Raw genomic sequence first — 24814 nt, 5'->3', positions numbered from 1 at the left:
CATTAAATATGTAGGTACATGCACTTGCAATTTCAGTGGGGACTGAAAACAACTTGCTCTCTAAGGGCGCCACCAACAAGGGTGATCTCATTGAAGAGAGTGTTGGTGTGTGACAGACATTTACCTTCACGCATGAATTCAGTAGAACTGAGAGTTGTGGATGGATACGTTTCTGATGTCCAACTATTATAAGGTGCCGATGGTCAGTTTACATCTTTAACTTCACAACGTAAATGTAATGCTTCATAATTATTTACACCAAAGTTGATAAAAATGTTTACCCTTCAATATATTGCATTATACCGTAAAATGAATAATTTCAACACAACACTTTCAACCTCTCAAACATAGAAGCTTTTTTTCTTAAAAATAAACATATTTCTTTATTTTATTCAGTAAAATGTGTTTAACATTTTAGGTCTGATTAATCTTTATAAACAATAAATCTGTTGGAAAGGCTTTATGCATGTTGGCGTTCACATCTGGTGTTTGTTACCTCCTGAGTTATAAATTTAAATTGCCTTTAAGCTGATAAAGTTGTAATCTTAACAAAATGAAATCTGATAAGGCAAAACAATTTTAAAAATATTACAGGAGTCTTTGATAGTAACAAGGTCTTTCTCAGCTTTGGTATGGACACCACCATACAAAAATAACTTCAACAATGCATGTTTTTAGTCTGACTAGAGCACTGTAGCATTTCAAGTGGTATTTGAAAATAGAGAAAACGTTAACAATAAACTATAAACAATATGTGATCCCCCCATTCACCCCTTCACAAAATCTAAAAAGAAAATGGTAAAATAAAGAAAAAATAAAGAAAGAAAGAAAAAAACTTTTGATATAAAAATGTTTCCATTAAAACTGCTCTCTACTGTATGATCTATGTTACTGCAAAGCAATAAATACAGACCAGGAATCTTGTTGAATGATAGACATCTAAGTTAGTTAAAAGTTAAACAATCAGACCATCTTGAAGTGTAACCAAGCATGCTGCCATCAGGTAGGTGGGCAGAAGGAATCAAAAGTGAGCTTTGCTGGTTATCTTAAAAAAATAAGAGTCATTGGAATCTTGCATACTTCTTTCTTTTGATGCTGAAGGCTGAGCATCATGAATGTATAATACTAATAAAGCCAACAAAATGAATGTTGATCCGTATCCAGTGGTTGGTTCAAGCATTCCAAAAAAAGGGAAAAACGTTAAATAAAAAATAATAATTGTAAAACTATACTTAAGGAGAAGTAAAAGAAAATGCTGCCTATCTATACATCAGTCTATTCATAAAAAATTTAACTAGACAAATTTCATTGACATATAAAACAAAGTCAAAAATGTAATGGCAAGAGACATGGGTAAAACAGGAAGACACTGATGCTACAAATAAATTGCAAAAATATGTACAAGACCCTGTTTTTCCTCAGATATTAACGATTGTAATGCATGTTTAACAGCAGCAGTCGAGGATGAAGTTCCAGGCACCAGACTGCAAGATCCGCTTCCAACTGTAGGATGGTGGGGGTGGGGCTGCTGTGCCCCTACCATTCCTGTCACCAGATAACACTAGATATACTTGTCTCCCTTGGCAAAAGTGGCAAGATAGCACTGTTTGTATGGGCTTCATCTGGGTGCTGCTCCCTGTTTGTTTTTATTTGTGGTCGCTGTCCATTGATAAGTGTCATAGGTATGTTGCAATAAGTATGCTGATTACCTATTGAGGTAAAAGGCAGGGTGCCAGTTGGAGGTACATCATATTCATAGCTTCTATAATAGTGTTTCTGCCGCATCTGAGTATGGTAAGTGTTATGAAAGGTAGAACGGATGTCAGGATGGGCAGTGGCCATGGCAGTGGAAGTGGCAGCAGCCATGGAGATTGCTGAGACCGTCTGCAGTTCCCCAAAAGGTCCCTGCTCACTGACATCTAAAACCTGCTCATGTGTGATGGGTTCTATTCTTTTAAAAGGCATTTCATATTGTAAACGTTTCCAGAATTTTGAATTCAATTTGTTGCATTTTGGCCCATGCCATTTGATAACGGTTAGAAGCTTAATTGTGTGTTTGAGAGTTTCCACCTCTTGGTAATTCATAATCCCACGTAATTCACTGCACTCAATCAATATGACTTTGATTTCCCCGGTGACCAACATATTCCGAAGTCTGGTCTCTAGCTCAAATATACTCCATCCTCTTCTCACTACATATGTGGGAGTCATAACAATTATTAGCCTTTTACTTTGATCCACACATCTTGCCACATCTTCAATATAAGCTGTAAGAGAATATAAACAAACTAGGTATTAATAAAAATTAGGCACTAATACAAATAAAACTATTTTAAAACTTAAATGTTTAAAAATCAATTTTCCTTTTGTCCAGAAACAAAAAGTTTATATAATATGCAGTATATCATTGTTATAAAATACACTTTAAAATGTGATGTTATTTAAATGACCTGTTTTAATTTCCAGCCAGCTGTGAATTTCTAACACAGATTCATGTCACTTTAAAACCAAGCTTGGAACCACTCAAGGCATTCTGTACTCGCTTAATAGTGTAAAAATCTGTTGATCTTGTCAGAAGTCCAGACTTTTCCTTTTTCCCTTGTTATCTCAATATGTTTAATTTGCCCTCCCAGTCCTTATATTTGGACTACAGAATAATTAGACCTTACAGTGGTTCTAAAAAGTGAAGCTCGTATTGCCATAATCCATTTGCATAAATCATAGATACCATATCATGCCACTGTATTTTGTTGTTTTGTTTTTGTTTAAATTTTTTTAATAATACCCTATTCGTGCAGGGATTTTGTGTGGTCAAAGGATCTTTCCCTGTCCTTTGGCTGCTGCAGGGAAACATCCTTGGGAGGGGCTTCTGTTATTCCACTGATGTATGCAATCTACAGTATGAGTCTGTGTCTGCACAACCCTGATTGGTCCTGTACCAGTCAAATGACTAATAAAATAGTTTTAGAAGAGTAAGTCAAATTCAATTCTAAATATCCAAAAACTGTTTTACAGCTCCCTATAAGTCTTTATGGAGCATCAAATTTGTAGTTTTTGTGCATTAATATGGTTAACTCTATCTTTGATTTTGTTCAGAGGACATCTGCATACAAGGCTCTTTTTTGCTTTACAGGTATTAGCAATCACTTTTGATATATTTAATATGGATTTACTATATATTAAAACTAAGCTTTTTTCTGAGTTTCTTATTGGATGTAATCAATCAGCATACTATATTTCACCCCAGTAGTGTTTAGGAATAGGGGAACATGAAGGAAGAGAGAGGGGAGGGTCATTTGCCACTTTGTATATGCCCATGTGTGTGACACTATAGTCACATGGGCTACACAGACAAGAAAATTAATGGTTTAGAAGGGAACTCAAACTGCAGCATGCTCAGTAGATGACAATAGCTGGTCTCCACAATCTCCGGCTGCAATGGGGACACAGAGAAGACGGGAGGGGCATCTGAAGGCAGGATCAACCATAGTGTGCACACTCTGTCACATAGCATCTATAGAGTATCTATAGAGAGTTTTCCATATTCTGGGTTTAATGACACTTTGGGGTTGATTTACTAAAGGCAAACCAACTTTGCACTACAAGGTGCAGTCGCTGTAGATCTGAGGGGGAAGATCTGAAATGAGGGGAAGCTCTGCTGATTTTATCATCCAATCATGTACAAGCAAAAATGCATTTTTTTTTCTTGCATGTCCCCCGCAGATCTACAGCAACTGCACTTTCAAGTGCACTTGTAGTGCACTTGTAGTGCAAAGTGGATTTATCTTTAGTAAAAAAAAAAACTTTAAGTTGTAGATAATTATTCTTTATTATTATTATACAGGATTTATATAGCGCTGACAGTTTACATAGCACTTTACAACATTAGGGCAGACAGTACATTTGAAATACAATTCAATAGAGGGGGGAATCAGAGAGCCCTGATAATAGGATATGAGGAGAGAGTTAAAAAAAAAAGACAAAGGGTAGTGAAATATGCATGTATTGCATAGATGTATGGCATATTTTAAGTTTGTCCTAGAATACACTTTAATGTTTTTTCATGCAGTTTGTGTTTTATAGCTACACTGGCACTGTGCATGTGCTTAGAGCAAGCAGAGCCTACCTGCTCTAGGCTACTACTATAGATATTTAGCAATGTTACTTATCCTTGAAATAAATCTCTGCACACTAGGATCGTCTGGGTCATGCTGGATCTGCTAGGATTATCGTCTTCCATTCCATTTTAATCCTACATAGAAGCCGTGGAAGAAGCGACACTGGGGGTAATTAATAAATCAGTGAAAACTGAACCCGCAGGAATATTAACGCATCTCCCATATGCGGGTGAATCCCTTGCCCTTAAAGCGGTAGTAAACCCGCACATTTTTTTTTTTTTTTTTAAACCTGCAAAGCAAAAGGCATAATGAGCTAGTATGCACTGCATACTAGCTCATTATGAAATACTTACCTTAGAACGAGGCCCCGACATCTGGCCCGATCCACACCGAGGGAGCTGACATGCTCCCTCGGCGTTTCTTACGGGTATCGCGGCTCCGGCGCTGTGAGTGGCCAGAGCCGCGATATCGTCACTCCCGCGCATGCGCGTGGGAGATTTCAGTCCGGCCGCTCGGCTGCTGCCGGATTTTGACGGCGAGAAACCCCTTGTGCGCATGCGCCGCTGCAGTCAGTGGCGCATACCGAGGGGAATATCTCCTAAACCGTACAGGTTTAGGAGATATTTTTTTTACCTACAGGTAAGCCTTATTATAGGCTTTCCTGTAGGTAAAAGTTAAAAATGTGGGTATACAACCACTTTAACAAAAAAGGTGTCTAATAGGTATGGGCGAACGGTTTGGCCAGAGCATAAATTTGGTTGTTTGGATGTTCTGCAGAACACCAAATAATATATAGTGTTCGGGGCAAATTCGCTGCCGCAACACCATTAAAGGCTATGGGACATTAATATGAAAAATCAAAAGTGTTTATTTTAAAGGCTTATATACAAGTTATTGTCATAAAAAGTGTTTGGGGACCCAGGTCCTGCCCCAGGGGACATTTTTTTTAAACTGCCTTTTTTTGGGAGCAGTGATTTTAATAATGCTTAAAGTGAAACAATAAACGTGAAATATTCCTTTAAATTTCATACCTGGGGGTGCCTATAGTATGCCTGTAAAGGAAGAAAGTCATTTAAAAATACTAGTGCCTATAATGAATTGTCGGGTCCTGGCAATACAGATAAAAGGCATTGAAAAAAACAGCATGGGATCCCCCACATCCATTACCAGGCCAAAATTTTTAAAAAAATTGCCTGGAGTCCCCCCAAACTCCATACCAGGCCCTTCAGGTCTGGTATGAATATTAAGAGGAACCCTGTGCCAAATTTAAAAAAAAAAGGCATAAGGGCAAAGTGCCAACATTTTCCTGTGTTTAGAACAGTCCCTGCACAAAATGGCATTTATAAAGGAAAAAAAGTCATTTAAAAGTACTCGCAGCTATAATGAATTGTCTATAGGAGAAATCAAAAGTGCCCATTTTAAAGGCTTATATGCATGGTATTGTCATAAAAAGTGTTTGCGGACCTAGGTCCTGCCCCAGGGGACATGTATCAATGCAAAATGTCATTTAAAAGTACTAGTAGCTATGATGAATTGCCGGGTCATTGAAAAAAACGGCATGGGTTCCCCCAAAGACCATTACTAGGCCCTTTGGGTCTGGTATGAATATTAAGGGGAACCTTTACCAAAATTTTAAAAATAATTTTGTGGGGGTCCCCCCAAATTCCATATCAGGCCCTTCAGATCTGTTATGGATTTTAAGGGGAAACCTGCGCCAACATTTTTTTAAAATGCCGTGGGGTCCCCGAAAAATCCATACCAGACCCTTATCCGAGCACACAACCTGGCAAGCCACAGGAAAAGAAGGAAGATGAGAGAGCCCCCACTCCTGAACCATACCAGGCCACATACCCTCAACATGGGGAGGGTGCTTTGGGGTAGCCCTCCAAAGCACCTTGATAAGCCCCCACCCGCAGACCACCACAACCACCGGGCAAGGGTTATGGGGATGAGGCCCTTGTCCCCATCAACATGGGGACAAGGTGCTTTTGGGTAGCCCCCCATGCTAAGGGCATGTGGCCTGGTACAGTACAAGAGGGAGGGGCACTCTCCCTGAAGGGCCTGGTATGGAATTTGGGAGGACCCCCACGCAATTTTTTTTACATTTTGGTTCGGGGTTCTCTTTTATATTCATACCAGACCCAAATGGCTTGGTAATGGATGTGGGAGATCCCATGCTGTTTTTTTCAATGACTTTTATCTGTATTGCCGGTACCCAACAATTCATTATATCCACTAGTACTTTTAAATTAATTTCTTCCTTCCTGTCATTTTGTGCAGGGACTGTTCTAAACGCAGGAGAAGTGCGGCACTTTACAGGCATACTATAGATACCCCAGGTACGAAATTTAAAGGAATATTTCACTTTTATTGTTTAACTTTAAGCATTATTAAAAACACTGCTCTTTTTTTTTTCTAGCATTGATACATGTCTCCTGGGGCAGGACCAAGGTCCCCAAACACTTTATCACAATACCATGCATATAAGCCTTTAAAATTAGTACTTTTGATTTCTCCCATAGACAATTCATTATAGCCGCGAGTACTTTTAAATGACTTTTTTCTTTAGAAATTTCATTTTGTGCAGGTACTGTTCTAAACATGGGAAAAATGTGCCACTTTACAAGCATACTATAGATACCCCCACCCCGGTATGAAATTTAAAGGAATATTTCACTTTTATTGTTTCACTTTATAGGCATGAAAGGCAATAGGCATCAAAGATACGTATCTGCATGTGCCAATTTTTACCTGTTCACCAGAAGTTCTGTGATTCGCAGTAGAACAACACCTCTTCCAGTTGTGGCCTGGCCCTCAGGTGATTTTGAAGTTCTGAGCCGGCTTCTAGCAAGACTAAGGGCCCAGGGTATAGCAGTAATGGTATACCTAGGCGATCTGCTGCTGGTAGATCAGTTAGTGGCCTGGCTAGACCAGATTGTGTCCAGCATGGTCAAGTGTCTGGAACACCTGGGTTGGGTTCTCAACCTAGAAAAAGTCATCCTTATGTCCAGTAAGAAGGCTAGAGTACAGGGAATGCAGCCCGCAAAGGAGAGTCTCTTCGTTCCAGACAAAAGTCAGTGCTATAAGAGAGCTGGTCCATGTGGTCAAGGCAAGGAAGAGTCCTTCCAGTTCGCCTTTGCATGGAATTGCTAGGGAAGGTGGTGGCTTCTTTTCGAAAGCTGTTCCCTATGCTCAGCAAGACTGTTGCGAACAGTATTCTGTCTACTTGGAAAAGAAGACCCAAGCCTTACATTAGCCAAGGTATCTGGCCCCAAAGGTACTCCAGAGTCTCAGTTGGTGGTTGGTAACAAAAGAATTGCAGAAGGGAAGATCCTTGTCCGTCAACATCCTAGAGATTCGGGTGGCACATCTGATTCTAATGGCCTGAACATTTAGGTTGCAGGATTGTCCTATCAGAATACAATCTGACAATGCCACAGCAGTGGCTTACATCAATCACCTAGGGGGTACCAGCAGTCACACAGTCAGAGGAAGGTGAACCGTGTTCTGGCTTGAGCAGAGAAGCATGTCTCTTGCCTATCTGCAGGCTTCGTTCTGGGAAGTGGAGAATTGACAGAGGGACAAACAATTATTCCCGGGAGAATAGTCGCTACACCCCCCTGGTTCGGTTTGCACCAGAACATACCTAACAGGCAAAAAATTTGTCAGAATACACGAACACCATTAAAGTCTATGGGACACAAACATGAATAATCAAAAGTGCTCATTTTAAAGGCTTATGTGCAAGTTATTGTCATGAAACGTGATTGGGGACCTGGGTCCTGCCCCAGGGGACATGTATCAATGCAAAAAAAGTTTTAAAAACTGAAGTTTTTTCGGGAGCAGTGATTTTATTAATGCTTAAAGTGAAACAATAAAAGTGTTACCTGGTTACGTAAACGGGTGGCCCCACCCCCTCTGAAGCCCAGGGAAAGCCATGGGGAAGTCCCCGTACGTCAGAGGGGGCAGGGTCACCTGGGAACATCACTGTGTGGCCCGTCCTCAGTTATATAAGAACTGTCAAAGTGAAGACATCCGTCCTCAGTTATATAAGAACTGTCAAAGTGAAGACATGTCATACGGCGGGTGCTGCCCATGGAGGTGGGTCGGTCGCTGCTTTATTTTTTTTTATTTTTCAGTCCATTGGTAGAGCAAGAGAAGTTGAATGGACTTTGTGGGACAGTTTTATTTTTTCATTTTTCATTTTTTAATTTAAGGACTTGTCCCAAGCTGTGTGTTGTCTTTTGTACCATTTTGACACTTTTTTGTGAAATGGTAGGGGTACATTTGTAACCCGTTATCATTTCCCACAGGAGGGGAGGCTGGAATCTGGGGGTCCCCTTGTTAAAGGGGGCTTCCATATTCCGATAAGCCCCCCGCTCTCAGACCCCCACAGCAACCGGGCAAGGGTTGTGGGGATGAGGCCCATGTCCCCATCAACATGGGGACAAGGTGCTTTGGGGGGCTATTACAAAGCACCCTCCCCATGTTGAGGGCATGTGCCTGGTACAGTTCAGGAGGGGGGCACTCTCTCTCATCCTCCCTCTTTTCCTGCAGCCTGCCAGGTTGTGTGCTCAGATAAGGGTCTGGTATGGATTTTTGGGGGACCCCCACACCATTTTTTTTAATTTCAGTTTGGGATTCCCCTTAATATTCATACCAGACCCAAAGGGCCTGGTAATGGACTGGGGGGATCCCATGCGATTTTTTTCAATTGCTTCTTTTATCTGTATTGCCGGGACCAGCAATATCTGTATTGCTGGGACCGACAATGCAAGCACTTTTAAATTACTTTTTTTCCTTTAGAAATGTAATTTTTTGCAGGGACTGTTCTAAACACGGGAAAAATGTGCCACTTTACAAGCATACTATAGACACCCCCCAGAAAATTTCACTTTTATTGTTTTACTTTAAGCATTATTAAAATCACTGCTCCTGATAAAATTGCCATTTTTAAAACTTTTTTTGCATTGATAAATGTTTCCTGGGGCAGGACCCAGGTCCCCAAACACTTTTATGACAATAACATGCGTATAAGCCTTTAAAATTAGCACTTTTGATTTTTCATGTTAATGTCCCATAGACTTTAACGGTGTTCCGGCGGCTTTTGAATTTGCCCCGAATACCGCATATTGTTCAGTGTTCTGCAGAACATCCGAGCAACCAAAGTTCAGCCTGAACTTATGCTCAGGCTGAACCGTTCACCCATCCCTATTAGACACCTTTTTTGTTAAGGGCAAGGGATTCAGCCGCATATGGGAGATTCGTTAGTATTCCCGCGAGTTCCATTTTCACTGATTTATTCATTCCCCCCAGTGCCGATTCTTCCACGGCTTCTATGTAGGATCAAAATGGAATGGAACCCGGTAATTCTAGCAGATCCAGCATGACCCAGACGATCCTAGTGTGCAGAGATTGTGAGGGTGTCAGGGGATCCATGGACTCTTCCTTCTCATTCAGACCTACGTTCACAGGGTTGGTTTTTTCTAGCAGTATGGCTATTAAGCCCACATTCTAAAAGAATCAGGTGTTTTCAGCATCATTAGTATCTACCCTCATTAATGCAAGAGAGCAGGCCTTTAGGACCAGTTACTATAGGGTCTAGTAGGCCTATGTTCCTGCTGGAAACTGAGGGTGGCATCCTCAGAAGTAATGTCATAGGTAGATTCCTTGCCTTCCTACAATTAGGAATGGAAATTAAGCTAGCCTTGAGTTCTATCAAGCGTCAGATCTCGGCCTTGTCAGTGTTTTTCTTTTTTCGAAGGCTGCTTGCTTTGCACTCTTTTAATCCGGGCCTGTATAAAAGGGGTAACGCGTATAAATCCGCAAATTACGTCACCTTTGTGCCCATGGGATTTGAATCTAGCTTTGACGGCATTACAAAGACAACCTTTTGAGCCGGTGTGCCTTTTTTTCCCTTGTTCCTTCTGACTGGGAAATTGGTGTTCTTGGTTGCGGTAACCTCAGCAAGAGTTTCAGAGTTTGGCAGTTTCTTTTTTTAAAGCACCATTCTTAATTATTCACAATGATAAGGTGGTGTTGAATCCTCACTCAACCTTTTTGTTTCCTAAGGTATCTAATTTCATCTAAATTAGCATTTTCCCTGCCTTCTTTCAGAAACTTGTTCTGCAGAAGGAAAGTTATTACATTCTCGCCTTATAGTGACAGCAGTTAAGGTCTACCGGAAGGGTTCAGGTACAGGTAGTGTTGATATATATATATATATATATATATATATTTTTTTTTTTTTATGGAATCGTCAGGTTGTTATTCAAGCTTATAGTTGAAAAGAAGGGTTCCGCCAGGGCAGTGTGTGCTTCATGGGCAGTGCATCACCAAGCCTCTATGACTCAGGTTGCAAGGCTGCAATTTGATCATCGGTACATAGATTCACTAGGTTCTATCAGGTGGATGTAAGATGGCAAAGGAACACCACCCTTTGGGCGCAGTATACTGCAAGCAGCAGTATAGGTCCTCACGTCTGATGTCGGCCTGTTTTTATTTGTGTCTTTCTCTCCTTAGAAAGCATTGCTTTGGGACATCCCACATATTAATTACTATGCTGCTCTGTGTCCCGTGATGTATGATAAAGTAAATAGAATTTTTTATAACAGCTTACCTGTAAAATCCCTTTCTTTGACTACATCACAGAACACAGAGGTGCCTTCCCTCTTTGTGATTTATGTATATTGCTTTGCTACAAAAAACGGATGTACTTGTGATGCACTTCAAGGAAAGGATTTTACAGGTAAGCTGTTATAAAAAAATCCTATTTTTCATGTGTAATGTGTGTGAACACTCCATTGGAAGCCTTTATGAAAGCCAATGCAGAAACACAATTGGGAGGCAGGGGCAATGCAATGAGACCCTATAACAGGAAGTGACTCAACAAGGGCCTTTATGGAAGAATCACCAGTTATAATTGAAAAAAAAAAAATTAAAAGTACTGAAACTGATTTTTACTTTTTTTTACATTGAAGCCTATACAGTAACTAATTTATCTATCAGCTTGTATTTGGCTTGTGGGAGGAAACCAGAAAAAAAACTGTGCAAGCATCTGGAGTGCATGCAAACTACAGGCAAGTAGCATTGAGGTTAGTGTTCAAACCAATGACCCCAGTTCTGCAAGGCAGATTTTAATGATTTGGTTTATACTGTATATACAGTACTCTGTAATTACATACTCACAGGATTGCTTTAATATAAATACATGGAAACAAACTATACATTTTTAGCCATAGGAAACTGTCATGTCTTGAGCCTTCTGTGATAAATAGAACCTCTTTATTTGTATATTGTAAATGTTCATCAATTATTTCAATCCTATTCAGAATATTTATTCTTAGAGCTGTAGTTTTCCCATCTTCTAAAAACATTATAATTGTATCAATTGGTCCCTCATTGTAATGTTATTTTTGATTTTCTTATAGCACAAGTTACCTAATGTATTTGCTCAGTGCATGTTAGAATGTGTTTACAAAAAGATTATAAAGGCATGTTGTAAGAAGGGTTAGCAGCAAAGCAAAATCAATGAAGTTGAAAGAATCTGATATGACGGATTTACTTACTTCCTGTAGGGATTAAATCTCTGTCAGGTATGAACAGTTTATAACCATAGTGTTTTTCAAGCATATCAGGCAAAATTTCCAGTGCAAATCTTTCTTCCTCTCCAGTCTCCTGGTTCCATTGATCTGGGTCCACTTTTGTATATGATAAATAGGCATCAAAATCTTTGTTATCTGCAATAAAAAAGTTAAAGAGTAAATACCTTTTAAAATAAACTTTTTCATAGATCCTTTAGAGGCCAACTTTTTCCACAACTGGCATTTCAGCTTTGTGTGGTTGCTGGCTATAATTTGCATGAACTTCGGTAGAAAAAGTCATATTGCTGAGGCTAAATTATGCTGCTTGCTCCCTGTAATTTAACAAAGGTAGCTGGAAAATACATTAGCAAGAGTATCACCACCATCATTATTTCCTTGTGGGACAAGGCAAAGAAATATACTACTGTTGAGAAGTGTTTCTGTTATTTCTGCAAATGATGATTCTTGAACCAAGATGCTAGCCTTTTCCAACCAAAAACTGACCTAATGTTTTAAGGTTTAGCTGTTTACCAAAACACTGAGTTGGCTGTTTTCCAGGTCAGTTACATTTAAGTCACAATGACAGTTGCCAGTGCACTTATGTCAGCTCATGTGCTAAGTTGGTACTGTCCTCAGCTGTAAGGATATAGTTACACTTAAACAACATGTGATTAGCGTGGACAACGTGGATTTATTTAATTTAAAGTGAACCTGCAACCAGGCTATGGACAGTCACCTATTTATGTGTTTTCAACAATCATGAGCTTGAAAACAAGTCCCCACTTGCCTCTGTACCTGCAGCCACTGTAGCATAATTCATCCACATGTGCACAGCAGAAATACTGAAGTTATTTAGTAAACAACAAATTTTCTCCTACGCAGACCACCTTCTTTTTTTTAAATTAAAGCAGGGATGGGTTAACTAATTTACCCTTTACAGAAATTTCACAATTTTTGTTAAATGCATTAAAGTCATCGGTGAAGGTAAAATTTAAATTGCTTTTACAGTGGTGATGTGTCCTGAGAGATATGGAAGCTGAATTAAATTATCCCAAACCTGTTCTGGTGCCAAAATGGCCCCCTCATAGCCTCATTACTGTATTTTTTCACAGCCCCTATATACAGCTGTGTCTTTTACTATAGCCCACACCATACATGGTGACCACGTTTCACATATGCTCCATATCAGTGAGGTGGAGTGTATTTTTCCTTGTTTGGTGTCCCCTTAGCCTGAACACATCCATTGTTAAAGATGTTTTGTGACTTACACATGGATGATTAAGCCTTGAAGAAGCGAGAATGACCGCAAAACATGTTGGCAGATCCCATATAATTTATGTGTTTTCATATTTTATATTTTGTGTAATGTGCTTTCTACACTTTTGGGCTTTAGTTGCCCTCCTTACCTTTGTTGTATTAATAATATATGTATTAGTAAACAAACATTTGTATCTTTCTAACAATGGCTGATGTATATATATATATATATATATATATATATATATATATATATATATATATATATATATATATATATATACTGTATATATATGTTCACCTGAACCAGGGGAATTACCATTTAAAAGCCCATCTTCTACAATACTTCTTTTTCAGGTGTGGCGAAGGTTTTGTACATCTATACACCTGATAAATCCCAAAATAACTCTGAGATTAGAAAGCTCTATTTGGGCTCACCTGTCATAGGGTGTAATCAGCTTTAACTGTTTGGTAGCAAGGTGTTTAATACAGTGAAGTGCACTACTTTTACACTTTTTTTTGATCATTTTAAAACATATGAAATATTGATTTGATGTTATAGCAGCAGCTTATATGTTAGTGCTGGATTTGTGTTTTTTTTACTTTTTTACTTTTTTACTTCTAGGCTTATTATAACTAAGTTATTATTATTTCCAGCAGTTGACCTATTAAATACATGGCATTACAAATGAACATTGCAGTCTGAAGGCTTTCATTTTTGTTAATCAAGCCTCCAGCCTACATGTCGGAACTGAAATAAGATAACATGATCAGGGACAACTGTTAGTTGCTGGTTCACAAAGCGGAGAAAGTATATTAAATTCTAGGCATAGGACAACTTATTCTCTCTGGAGAAGAGAAGAGATGCTTGAGAGTGGATATGATTTAAATTCACAAATACCACACTGGTGACCCCACAATAGGGATACAACTTTTCCACAGGGAGTTTAATAAGACATGTGGCCACTCATTAAAATTAGAAGAAATTTGATTTAACCTTAAACTGCGTAAAGGGTTCTTTACTGTAGGAGTGGCAAGGATGTGGAATTCCCTTCCACAGGTGGTGGTGGTTTCAGCGAGGAGCATCAATAGTTTCAAAAAACTATTAGATAAGCACCTGAACGACCACAACACACAGGGATATACAATGTAATACTGACATATAATCACACACATAGGTTGGACTTGATGGACTTGTGTTTTTTTTCAACCTCACTTACTATGTAAATATGTAACATTGTGTCAGGGAACATTAATATACAGATTTCTGGTGGGAAGGTATAAAATACACTATTACTATTTTTTAACAAAGTAACTACGATGCATCTATTTTTTATTTTTTTATTTTAAATAGCTCGATCTAGTGCTTGTGTAGGAACATAATAACTAGACTTTTTTTTAGTTATGGTTGCTTCAAAAATTAAGGCATTAGTACATTTGTTAAAAAAGCTTAGACATTAATTTTCATTAAGAGGCCAATAAACACAAGAGCAATGAAACTAATTCCCTGAAATAAGAGGTCACATGTTGATTTTTTTGTTGTTGTTGTGTGTAAAGTACAGCTAAATCAATTGCAAGACTAATGATATGTTAACCTTTTTCATACTCTCTAGAGAACATTATGCACAGACTATGCAGAATATCAATTGCTTATAAAAGAAGCCTTATTGGATATTCTACTGGGTGCCAAAACTAATTGTATATTCATTCAGTGCTGAAATCAGCTATTTACTAGTGCATCTTTTTCTCTCTCTCCTATTTTCCTTACAAATGCTTGATAAAGAGGAAGCTGTGAAATAAACAGTGTCCTTTACTACTTGCTTTAAAAGAAACATTCATATTTTGTACTATAAGTTCAATCAATGGAAACTCAGTACAGCAAGAACTTTTAGAAAAAAAAATGTATTCTAATAGAGAACAATTTATTTATAGCTGTATGAGGAGTACACATTTTTTTTTTCATTTTATAAATATTATCTGACTACAGTACGGTCTCACATGTGAACTTTCAAAAAAAGAGAAAAAAGTTTTGTTTAAAGATTCCTGGGAGCCAATACCATTAAATTCCATTTCTAAAGAAGTCATACAGATAACCTCATTCTGTGCAACTGATGTACTTAGCAGGGGACTAAAAGGAATATGGCTTCTTATACATGCAGAGTAAACTGAAGTACTGTTACCACTTGCTTCCAGCCATCAAGCTAAAAGGCCAACACTGTGAAGCTCAGGTTCGCAGTGGCTTGTTAAAAAATGCCTTCTGGAGTTGGGAATTTTAATAAGGCATAAGATTAATGGTATGCAATTTCTTTTTAACTTTTAGTTTTTACAAGGCTGACAGGAAAAAAAATGGCACTTTCTGGTATTGCCTTGAGCATAACAAGTTTAACCAATGCAAATTGTATTTTGCAATTGCTGATTGTAAGTGTATTTTGGTGCATGAGCTGAATGCGTAGTTATAATTGAGGAAGGGAACTTGATTGACATGTTATAACATGTATAATGAAGTTAAAACTCTATGAAGACGTTATTGAATGGAGTGTAGGCCTGCTCTGCTAGTCTGTTTAAAGTGTATGCAAACTTTTTTGGGGGTTTTAGACAGGGTGCCCGAAGGTTATATCCTCTGTCAAATTTTTATTGTTGTCTGTGTCCTCACTGGGAAGTTACCTTTGTCACCAAGACTGAAAATGGGAGAGAATCCAAAATGTTAGAATTGTCACCAGAGCACAAATAGTCCAGTGGCAACTGTCTAAGATGAGAATACTTCTCACTTTGGGTAGATCTCCTCATCTCCTGTTATTTCCCCACAGTAGGAAGAAGGAAAAACTGTTTGGCAGAACATTTAACTTTAACTTTATATATATATATATATATATATATATATATATATATATATATATATATATATATATATATATATACACACACACCCAGTATCTCACAAAAGTAAGTAGACCCCTCACATTTTTGTAAATATTTTATTATATCTTAGTATAGTGTAGTGAGTGTACAGCTTGTATAACCGTGTAAATTAGCTGTCCCCTCAAAATAACTCAACACACAGCCATTCATTTCTAAACCGCTGCCAACAAAAGTGAGTACACCCCCTAAATGAAAATGTCCAAATTGGCCCCAAAGTGTCAATATTTTGGGTGGTCACCATTATTTTCCAGCACTACCTTAACCCTCTTGGGCATGGAGTTCACCAGAGCTTCACTGGTTGCCACTGGAGACCTCTGCCACTTGTGCTCATCCACCTTCTGATGCCCTATAGGGTTTAGGTCTGGAGACATGCTTGGACAGTCCATCACCTTTACCCTCAGCTTCTTTAGCAAGCTTGTGGTCATCTTGGAGGTGTGTTTGTGGTTGTTATCATGTTGGAATACTGCCCCACGGCCCAGTCTCTGAAGGGAGGTGATAATGCTCTGCTTCAGTATGTCACAGGACATGTTGCCATTCATGGTTCCCTCAATGAACTGCAGCGCCACATTGCTGGCAGCACTCATACAGCCCCAGACCATGACACTCCCACCACCATGCTTGACTGTAGGCAAGACACACTTGTCTTTGTACTCCTCATCTGGTTGCCGCCACACACGCTTTATATATATATATATATATATATATATATATATATATATATATATATATATATATATATAAATCTATCATCAATGATTGTACTGGCACAAATATCACACTTTCACACTTTCACACTTTCACCATACTGGCTCACTCAAATTAGAGACAATTAGAAAATAAAGAAATGTGTAATTTTCCCTGGAAAAAATCCATCACTGCTAACCACTATCTTTAAATATATTATTATATACAACTACAGCCAGTCCCCAGGTTACAAACAAGATAGGATCTGTAGGTTTGTTCTTAAGTTGAATTTGTTTGTAAGTCAGAACAGGTAAATTTTTTAAGTGTAGCTGCAGCCAAAAAAATAATTTTTACATTTTCTGGATAACATAGGGAAGGGTTAACACCCCTGTAACATTTATCTTGCTGTCTGTTAGCTCCTGATGAGAAGATTTAATCTCACTTGCCGTCCCTATGACAATAGGATTTTGAACATTTTGGGTTTTTGTGGAAACAGGGATTGGTGATAAAGCTTCAGTGGAGACAACTTTTTTCCCATAATAACTTACATAGTTACATAGTTAATCAGGTTGAAAAAAGACACAAGTCCATCCCGTTCAACCATAAAAAATAAGTATAAGTAAAAGTAAAAGTATCGTATAATCCAATATACCCAATTCTATACCCACAGTTCATCCAAAGGAAGGCAAAAAACCCCAGCAGAGCATGCCCCAATTTGCTACAGCAGGGGAAAAAAATCCTTTCTGATCCCCCAAGAGGCAACTCTTACAGGAGTGAAATTAGTTCCTAGGGGTAGATTTCCTCTCACTTCTTGTTGTCTTCCTTTGTTTGTAAGTAGGAGTCATTTGTAAGTCGGATGTTTGTAACCTGGGACCGCCTGTACAAGGCTGTATTTACTAAGCAAGAATAGGTAATGAGTAAGGTGTGCAAAACAGCTTTCTGAATTCCATAACTGACGCAGTCATGAAAATTTCAAGAGTATCGTTACTGGAGCATGGTGACTTGAAAACAAGCAGACCACACTCACACTCACAATGACTTCAAGTGTTCAAAGAAATTGACTGAGCTGAAAAACTACTGAGTATTATTCCAAAGTTAAATCCTATCTAAACAAGTGCAATAAATTACATATATATGCAGAAAATTAAAGAGCAAAACAAATAAATAGTGAATCACCCAATTAAATAAAAACTGTGCATAAATAAGTACCCTACAAAAATTCATCAAGTATAAAACTCAATAAAATCCAGCAAAATATATTTTTCTTCCTATGATTCCTAAAGTTTGGTAATTAGGAGTCGAAAAAATTGCCCATCTGTCTCAAAATCAAAGTCCATCAAAAACTCCACCACAAAAGTGCTTCATGCTTAAATGATTCAAAGTGTTAATCAATCCCCAGTGGCCTTCACCTGTAAGAGCAGTTTCTCACCCCAAAGCAAAAACAATAATTTGGAAGATGACCACATACACTTTCCATTCCTTAACAGATCAGATAATCTATACCTATTGTCTCCTCCTGCCACCCGTGGGTTAAAGACTTATGCTCTTCCAGGGATATCAAATCCTCTATCAGCACTAGACTACAGGAAACTAACTACAAAGGGCTGTCTTGATGGTACAGAACTGTGATGGTCCTCCAAAAATTCTACCCTTACGTCGCTGACATTTGCTGGTGCTGTAATACCAATGAAGGCTCAATCCTTTTTGTCATGCCCCTAACTGAAGCCCTATTGAATTAAGGTCAGGGAAATTTCTCAGGAATTTACAGACTTCACCATTCTGGATGGCTCAAACCTTTCACTGCTGTTCCACTTTACCATCCCCACCCAAACATACAAGAACTCCATTCACCACCACCTGAATGTAACAAAGTCCAGCATTCTCTTGAATTTGAAAGATTCTACCCCTCTTCCTCAATATCTTTATATACCGTATATGCCGGGTGGAAGATATCAGGCAAATGGAAGGGTTGATTTTCTCTTCCAAAAATAAACATGATCTATACAGAATGAACTGGTTTTACTGGACTTCTTTGCAGAAGAAAGTAAAGCCTATGTTTGGCTACACCTAAACTATTGTTCAGGGTCTAGACTTCCACCTGAAAGACACACCACTGCCTCCAGTCTCCTTCCTCATTTTTCCTTCTACCTATCCCTATATTAGTCTCCACACCTTCCCACTTACTCAGATCCCTATCCCCCTTTCATGATTCCTAGCACCATCTTCTCAGATCCTCCCCTCTTCTCTTATTTTGACCTCCCACCCCCCTCCCATATTCTCCCCTATCTGAAAAACTAGGCAAATCCTGCCTGTTAGAATTATAAAAGTAAACATTTGTACTGTAATTGTTTTGCATGCTGATTGCCATTTCACTGAACTTTAAACACTTTACTGCTGTGTTTACTCCTCAGTGATGATCCCGAATTCCATTTCTCATCTTATGGTTTGTAATTTGCTCTGTTTCTTAAAAAAAAATTAAATAAAGAATTTAAAAAAAGGAAGCTAGAGCTATCATTTTTTTTTAGCTAGAATCTCACATATTTACATTCTGAGTGTTCTTAGTTATATCCCGGTTGTCAGTCCACTACTAAAAATTGGGAGATAACAGCATTTCTGGCAAGATTATGAGGCATTTTTCACTATTTGCATTTTTTTTTCAGCTGTACTGACTTTTTATTCTTTTTCCTTTTTCCAGCTTTTACTTGAAGGTGTCAATTCCCTAATGTTTACCACATGTGATAACGTAATCACATGACTTGTTTACATAAATTATCGGATGCAGTATATTAAGTCCAAATAATAATTATGCTTTACCGGAAAAAAAAAATGTGCCAGTAAATATTCAAAAACTCACAAATGGACCAGAGAGTAAAAAAGCATGCAATATTTACCACCAGGGTTTTGCTTGATCTGTGTGGGGATACCCGGGATTGTCTCACGGGGAGGCTGAATGGGGAGATGCTGTTGTAAACAGCATCTCCCCGTTCTGCCTAGCAACAAGTGACACTGATCTCTGCTCCATTTGATTGGAGCAGAGATCAGTGTTCACTAACACAAAGCCCAGCCCCCCACAGCTAGTAACACCCCCCTAGGAACACTTAACCCCTACACTGCCACCCCCTGGTTAACCCCTTCACTGCCACCCCTGGTTAACCCCTTCACTGCCAGTGTAATTTACACAGGAATCAGTGCATTTGTATAGCACTGATTGCTGTATAAATGACAATGGTCTCAAAAATGTGTCAAAAATGTCCGTGTCTGCCATAATGTCGCAGTCACAATAAAAATCCCTGATTGTCGCCATTACTAGTAAAAAAAGAATTATTAATAAAAATGCCATAAAACTATCCCCTATTTTGTAAACGCTATAACTTTTGCATAAACCAACCAAAAATAAAATGATTCTTTCAGATATAAATGATGGAATCGGTTTTTATATGAGTATCATAGCATTATCATAGCATGCACAGTGTAATATGGCCATAATCTACTGCAAATGTTTCCAAAGACTTTGCTAACTTTCTACAGGTAAATCCAAGCCCTTGCATTTACAAGTAAATTCTAAAAATAAAGATGTTATTACAGGTCTATAAATATATTTTCAAAGCATACTTGCCAACAGGCATCCTTAAAAATCTCTTTCTAGATAACAAATACAAATAACATAATATTAAAAAATACAAAACCATTTACTAACTCAGCGTTGCTCGCAAAAGCTGCTATGTGAATGATTTATTCTTTTTGTTCTTTTTTCCCCTTGCTTTTCAAAATTCAAACTCTGTACTGCTCATTTATAAACACAAACAAACAGTAAAACAACACAATGTGAGAAGCTGCCATGCTGTTAATTGTTTAGTATCCTTTAAGGGAACACAGAGAGGACCAGAATGGTTTAACCGTTTTTATAGAAAAGGGAATACATCAACCCAGTAGGGGGCAATCTGTCAGAAATTATAAAACAATTTTACCGTTTCTGCTGTAGATACAAAGTTGCACATCGCAATACTGCTATACTCACTAAAACTAGTTTTATTGTTCGTTTTATTGCTGTTTGCTACATAATAGCGTTTTCTTTCGTTTTTTCATTCTGAAAATTACACTTAATTCAAAATCCATCAATATTAAAGGTCATAGAATAAAGAAGAATCTTAGGCAGATATATAAAAACACCAGTTGATGCAGATACTCTATGTATTCATATAAAAACATTTTTCAATGTGACTAATATACAGTAAATACCTACATTTACCTTGGCTTTATGTAATGCCCTGCACAGCAACACTTAGACTGGGGCAGTAGGCATTCTAAACCAATTAATCTGTGCCACAGTGTACATTTAACCCAGTCAGGTGATACTTCGTTTTTTTGTCTAATTCGTTTTTAAAATAATATTAATAAATATGTGTAGACATTTGTGTTCATTTTTTTTTATTAATATACTTGTGATTGCATATATTATTATATATTTATTTATTTTTTACATATAAATATGTACATTATGTGTTATTTTGTACATTTATTTTGTGTTTACATTTGAATTTATTTTTATTCTTTTCTAGTTATTATATATTGCACACTCAATTGATATTTACATTTTCATATAAAATATGACCATTATGACCATTGATGTCAGTTACAAACATTTATGTCATATTTATTTTTCGTACAGTCTAAAAATACTATTGATGGATTTGTGTTATAGCCCTGATGATGGAGGATTCTTTAGCCCTAAAACATGTATTTTTACTGGTTTTCACTTGAGGTGATAGCCATATTAGTGCACTTGCGACAGAAACAATTGAGTATTGTCCGTGATACTTTTTTATGTGCACTAACCTGTAATTTTTCACAACACAAGCTGTACTGTTCAGACCTTAAGGAAGGGGACAAACCCCAAAACCTTGCTCTGAAAAATTGTATGTTAGTGCAAATAAAAAAAAAGTATCACGGACAGTACTCAGTTGTTACTGGTTTTTACTACACTGTCATGAATAAATATATATTCACAGGAATTCAGGCGTGAGCTGGTCGTCAAGAGCAACTGCAGACACTGATGTAAAGGGGGGGGGGGACTGTGATGTTCCACCCGAAAATAAAAAAAATCAAGAACGTGCCTTTAAAAAAAATGGCTGTTGTTAGGGGGTCCCTCGTAGTCTGTCTCCTTCAGTGCCTGGGCTTTTGACATCACTTCCCCTCGGCACAGGAAGGGCTCAGCTCTGCCCCCTCCCTCTTGTCAATCATCTGGGACACATGACAGGTCCCAGATGATTCCGCAGCCAATCATGGCATGAGGTGCCGATCATGCATGCACAGTGGGTGCCTGGTTGTGAAGCCACAGCCGAGTGCCCACAGTTACAATGCCAGCATTACCGAACGGAGTGGGAGATGAGCGGGGCTTCAATTCCCCACATCGCTGGACCCTGGGACATGTAAGTGTCCGATTATTAAAAGTCAGCAGCTGCAGTAATTGTAGCTGCTGACTTTTTTTTTTTATATAATGGGAACTCCACTTTAAGGGTGGCTGTGATGTGAAGGAGGGGCTGAGAACACTCATGTAAAGAGGAGACTATGATGTAAAAGGGGCCATGATGTGTTATAGCACAAACCTGAGATTCAGACCTTTGCCATTAGGAAATTTTACTGACTGGACCTCTATGAATTTTAATTAAAGACCCCTTTTATAGACCAATAGCATCCTGACTGATGAGTCTGTCTGCAGAGAGTACAAGATCTCCCAGGTCGGATTCTCACTAAACAGAGACAATTGAATGTCATAGTGGTTTCACCCACCATGGGTAAATTTGAGCATAATCTATGGAAATGTTGTTCATGTGTGTTGCCTAAAGACTACAGTCTGTTTAACTTTTCACTAATTCAGTGCCTATCTTACATACATTTCTGGTGGGGGGGAGCAAGTTTTTTCAATATGTGGAATATAAGGCCCTATTGTTGATCTAGTAATTCCAGAAACCTCAAATAGTACACATTTCCAATTCTCTTTTTTGTTTCTATTCCCATTTCCACCCATTTTCTCACCATATTCACAATACTCTTCCCATACACACGCCAGCTTAATCTTTCCCCTTGTAAACACCCCTCCACCTTTTCTTCACTCATGACACAGCACAGTATCATATCACAGCTGCTGGAGGACCATCATACATCAGAAATAGTCGAGGATTCCCTACTTCTTTACTGCTTAACTGTTACAAAAAAAATTATCATGACAAAATTGTATGTATGATTGCACCTTGATTTTCATATCTTGAAACGTCTGCTCTGTGACTCAAGTCCTTATTCTTGTGCACCTTGTATTGCGGAAAAAATTCTTAAGTAAAGAATTAAGTAAAAGTACTGTAATGCTTAGGATGCTCCTGCAATTTATCTGATGTCTTTTGAGTGTCTATAAGTTCACTTATACCATATACACATGGCCGGACTTTTCGACAGACTAGGTCCGGTGGGCTTCCTGACTGACTTTTGGTGGACTTCCGATGGACTTTCCGAACTAACGGACTTGGCCACACACAATGACGCCAAATTCTGATGGATTTGACCATGATTACGTACGACCAGACTAGAATAAGGAAGTTCATAGTCAGTAGCCAATAGCTCCCCTGGCGTTGGTTTTCATTCCTCGGACTAGCATACAAACAAACAGATTTTTAGACCGGACTTAAGTCCATCAGAAAGATTTGAAACATGTTCTAAATCTAAAGCCCGTCTGATTTTTCGACAGCAAAGGTCCGATGAAGCCCACACACGGTCGAATTGTCCGACGGATTTGTTCCGTCGGACCTTTGCTGTCAAAAAGTCCGGCCATATGTACATGGCATTAGAGGTTAAAATAAGTTCTAGAGATGGATTGGCAAACAACAACAAGTAAGGATTCCTACTGCTGAAACATTTTTGAGTTGACTCTGTAGATGGTAAAGATGTCCCACCCTGAGAGCTATTTTTTAATTTGTTAGAAAAGGATATTGAAAAAGGATATTAAAAAAATATTGAATGCACATGTTTGAATGAATGACATGGCTGGGTGCTTGGAGTTGTCTTATACATTTTGGCAGTATGGGGAGAGGATCCCCCACCCACTGTGACAATGAACGAACGGGGTGTTGGGGGAATGGGGCGTGTCTGCTATTTTAGTAACATGTTACATGTTACTATAGGTAAATTTATCCTTTGCGTTAAAATGGGGCATTTTTTTCTGACATACAATGAAATTGTAAACAAAATAAATAAGTAAACCGCAGAGATTGATAAATAGCTATTTATGTGCCATATTCCTTACTATAGTTCATGTTTTGCCTCCATTTCTCATTTAGATCCAAGAAGATAGATTTATTAATTCAACATTTCATCACAATGTTTTTATGAGAAAAATAATTAAAATTGGTAAGTAATGATATTTAATTTCACTGTACTGTAAAATGACAATTCTGCTATAACAGAATTTGTATTTCCTATTATTACGAATAATGACAAAATATGAATAATTCCTTACCACCATCAAGTTCCTCAGTTCCAAAATGATTTCTATAAAAAAGCATGAGTTCAATCTTGTAACATTTATAGATGGTGACCAGACACACAAGCAGCAGAAGAATGGCTCCCAGGCCTCCAGCAAGTTCAACTGTGTACATCAGTTCTAAAATGCAAAAAAAAGAACAGGAATTTATCATTTATAAGTTACAATATTGCAACATCAGCAGTTTGCAGTGCAGTTAGGGTTGTTATCATGACTTAAAGATCCTAGAGTTGGCCATATATTAACAAATCGGGCCTGCTGCTGCTTATTATTTGATTCAAATGATATGGTCTGGAAAGATTAGGATATACATGATTGGGTGATGGTCACAGATATTTAGTACTAGTAGTAATCAAAAATGTTTATTAATCAGAACTTTGTAATTCCTAAGTTAGGTCTCACCAAGAAGCAGTGGTTTTCTTCACTAGTAAAAACTATTTGTTCAAGAGAAAACAAGCTATTATCGGTTTACTTTCATCTAAGGCAAGGTGTCAGCAAGGTGTCAGTACATTTTCCTTACCCAAGAAGCATACTCTACAAATAAATGCAGGCTTTCTGCCTACTTAATGACCTGAAGTGAATTAAGGGCAACCTAAACCATGTAAGGTCTAATAAGGAAGAACCAGACCTCATACTTTTTTATGTACTTTTTGAAAAGGAGTTATAGAATTTGAGGATAGTAATGTCACAGAGGAGTGGCACTGTTAATATTCAGTTCAAAT

At 38.1% G+C, this 24814-nt stretch overlaps 1 protein-coding gene across 1 annotated transcript in view; it reads right to left on the bottom strand.

The window, feature by feature from the left end:
- Positions 1-340: 340 nt before the first annotated feature.
- IL1RAPL1 (interleukin 1 receptor accessory protein like 1) overlaps positions 341-24814 on the bottom strand; it is a 1840350-nt gene continuing 1815876 nt past the window's right edge. Inside the window, exons 9-11 of the mRNA XM_077480774.1 lie at positions 24069-24212; positions 11687-11857; positions 341-2267 (exon numbers count right to left, since the gene is read on the bottom strand). Coding sequence (XP_077336900.1) covers positions 1549-2267; positions 11687-11857; positions 24069-24212 — 1034 coding nt within the window. The 3' untranslated portion in view covers positions 341-1548. The remainder of the gene's footprint in view (positions 2268-11686; positions 11858-24068; positions 24213-24814) is intronic.

This window comes from Lithobates pipiens, unplaced genomic scaffold (genome assembly GCF_037356315.1).
Source record: "Lithobates pipiens isolate NorthernLeopardFrog02 unplaced genomic scaffold, aLitPip1_a1.2 Scaffold_16, whole genome shotgun sequence".
NCBI lineage: Eukaryota > Metazoa > Chordata > Amphibia > Anura > Ranidae > Lithobates > Lithobates pipiens.
Note: the sequence above shows the minus strand (reverse complement) of the source record. Positions and strands in the feature narration are given on the sequence as shown.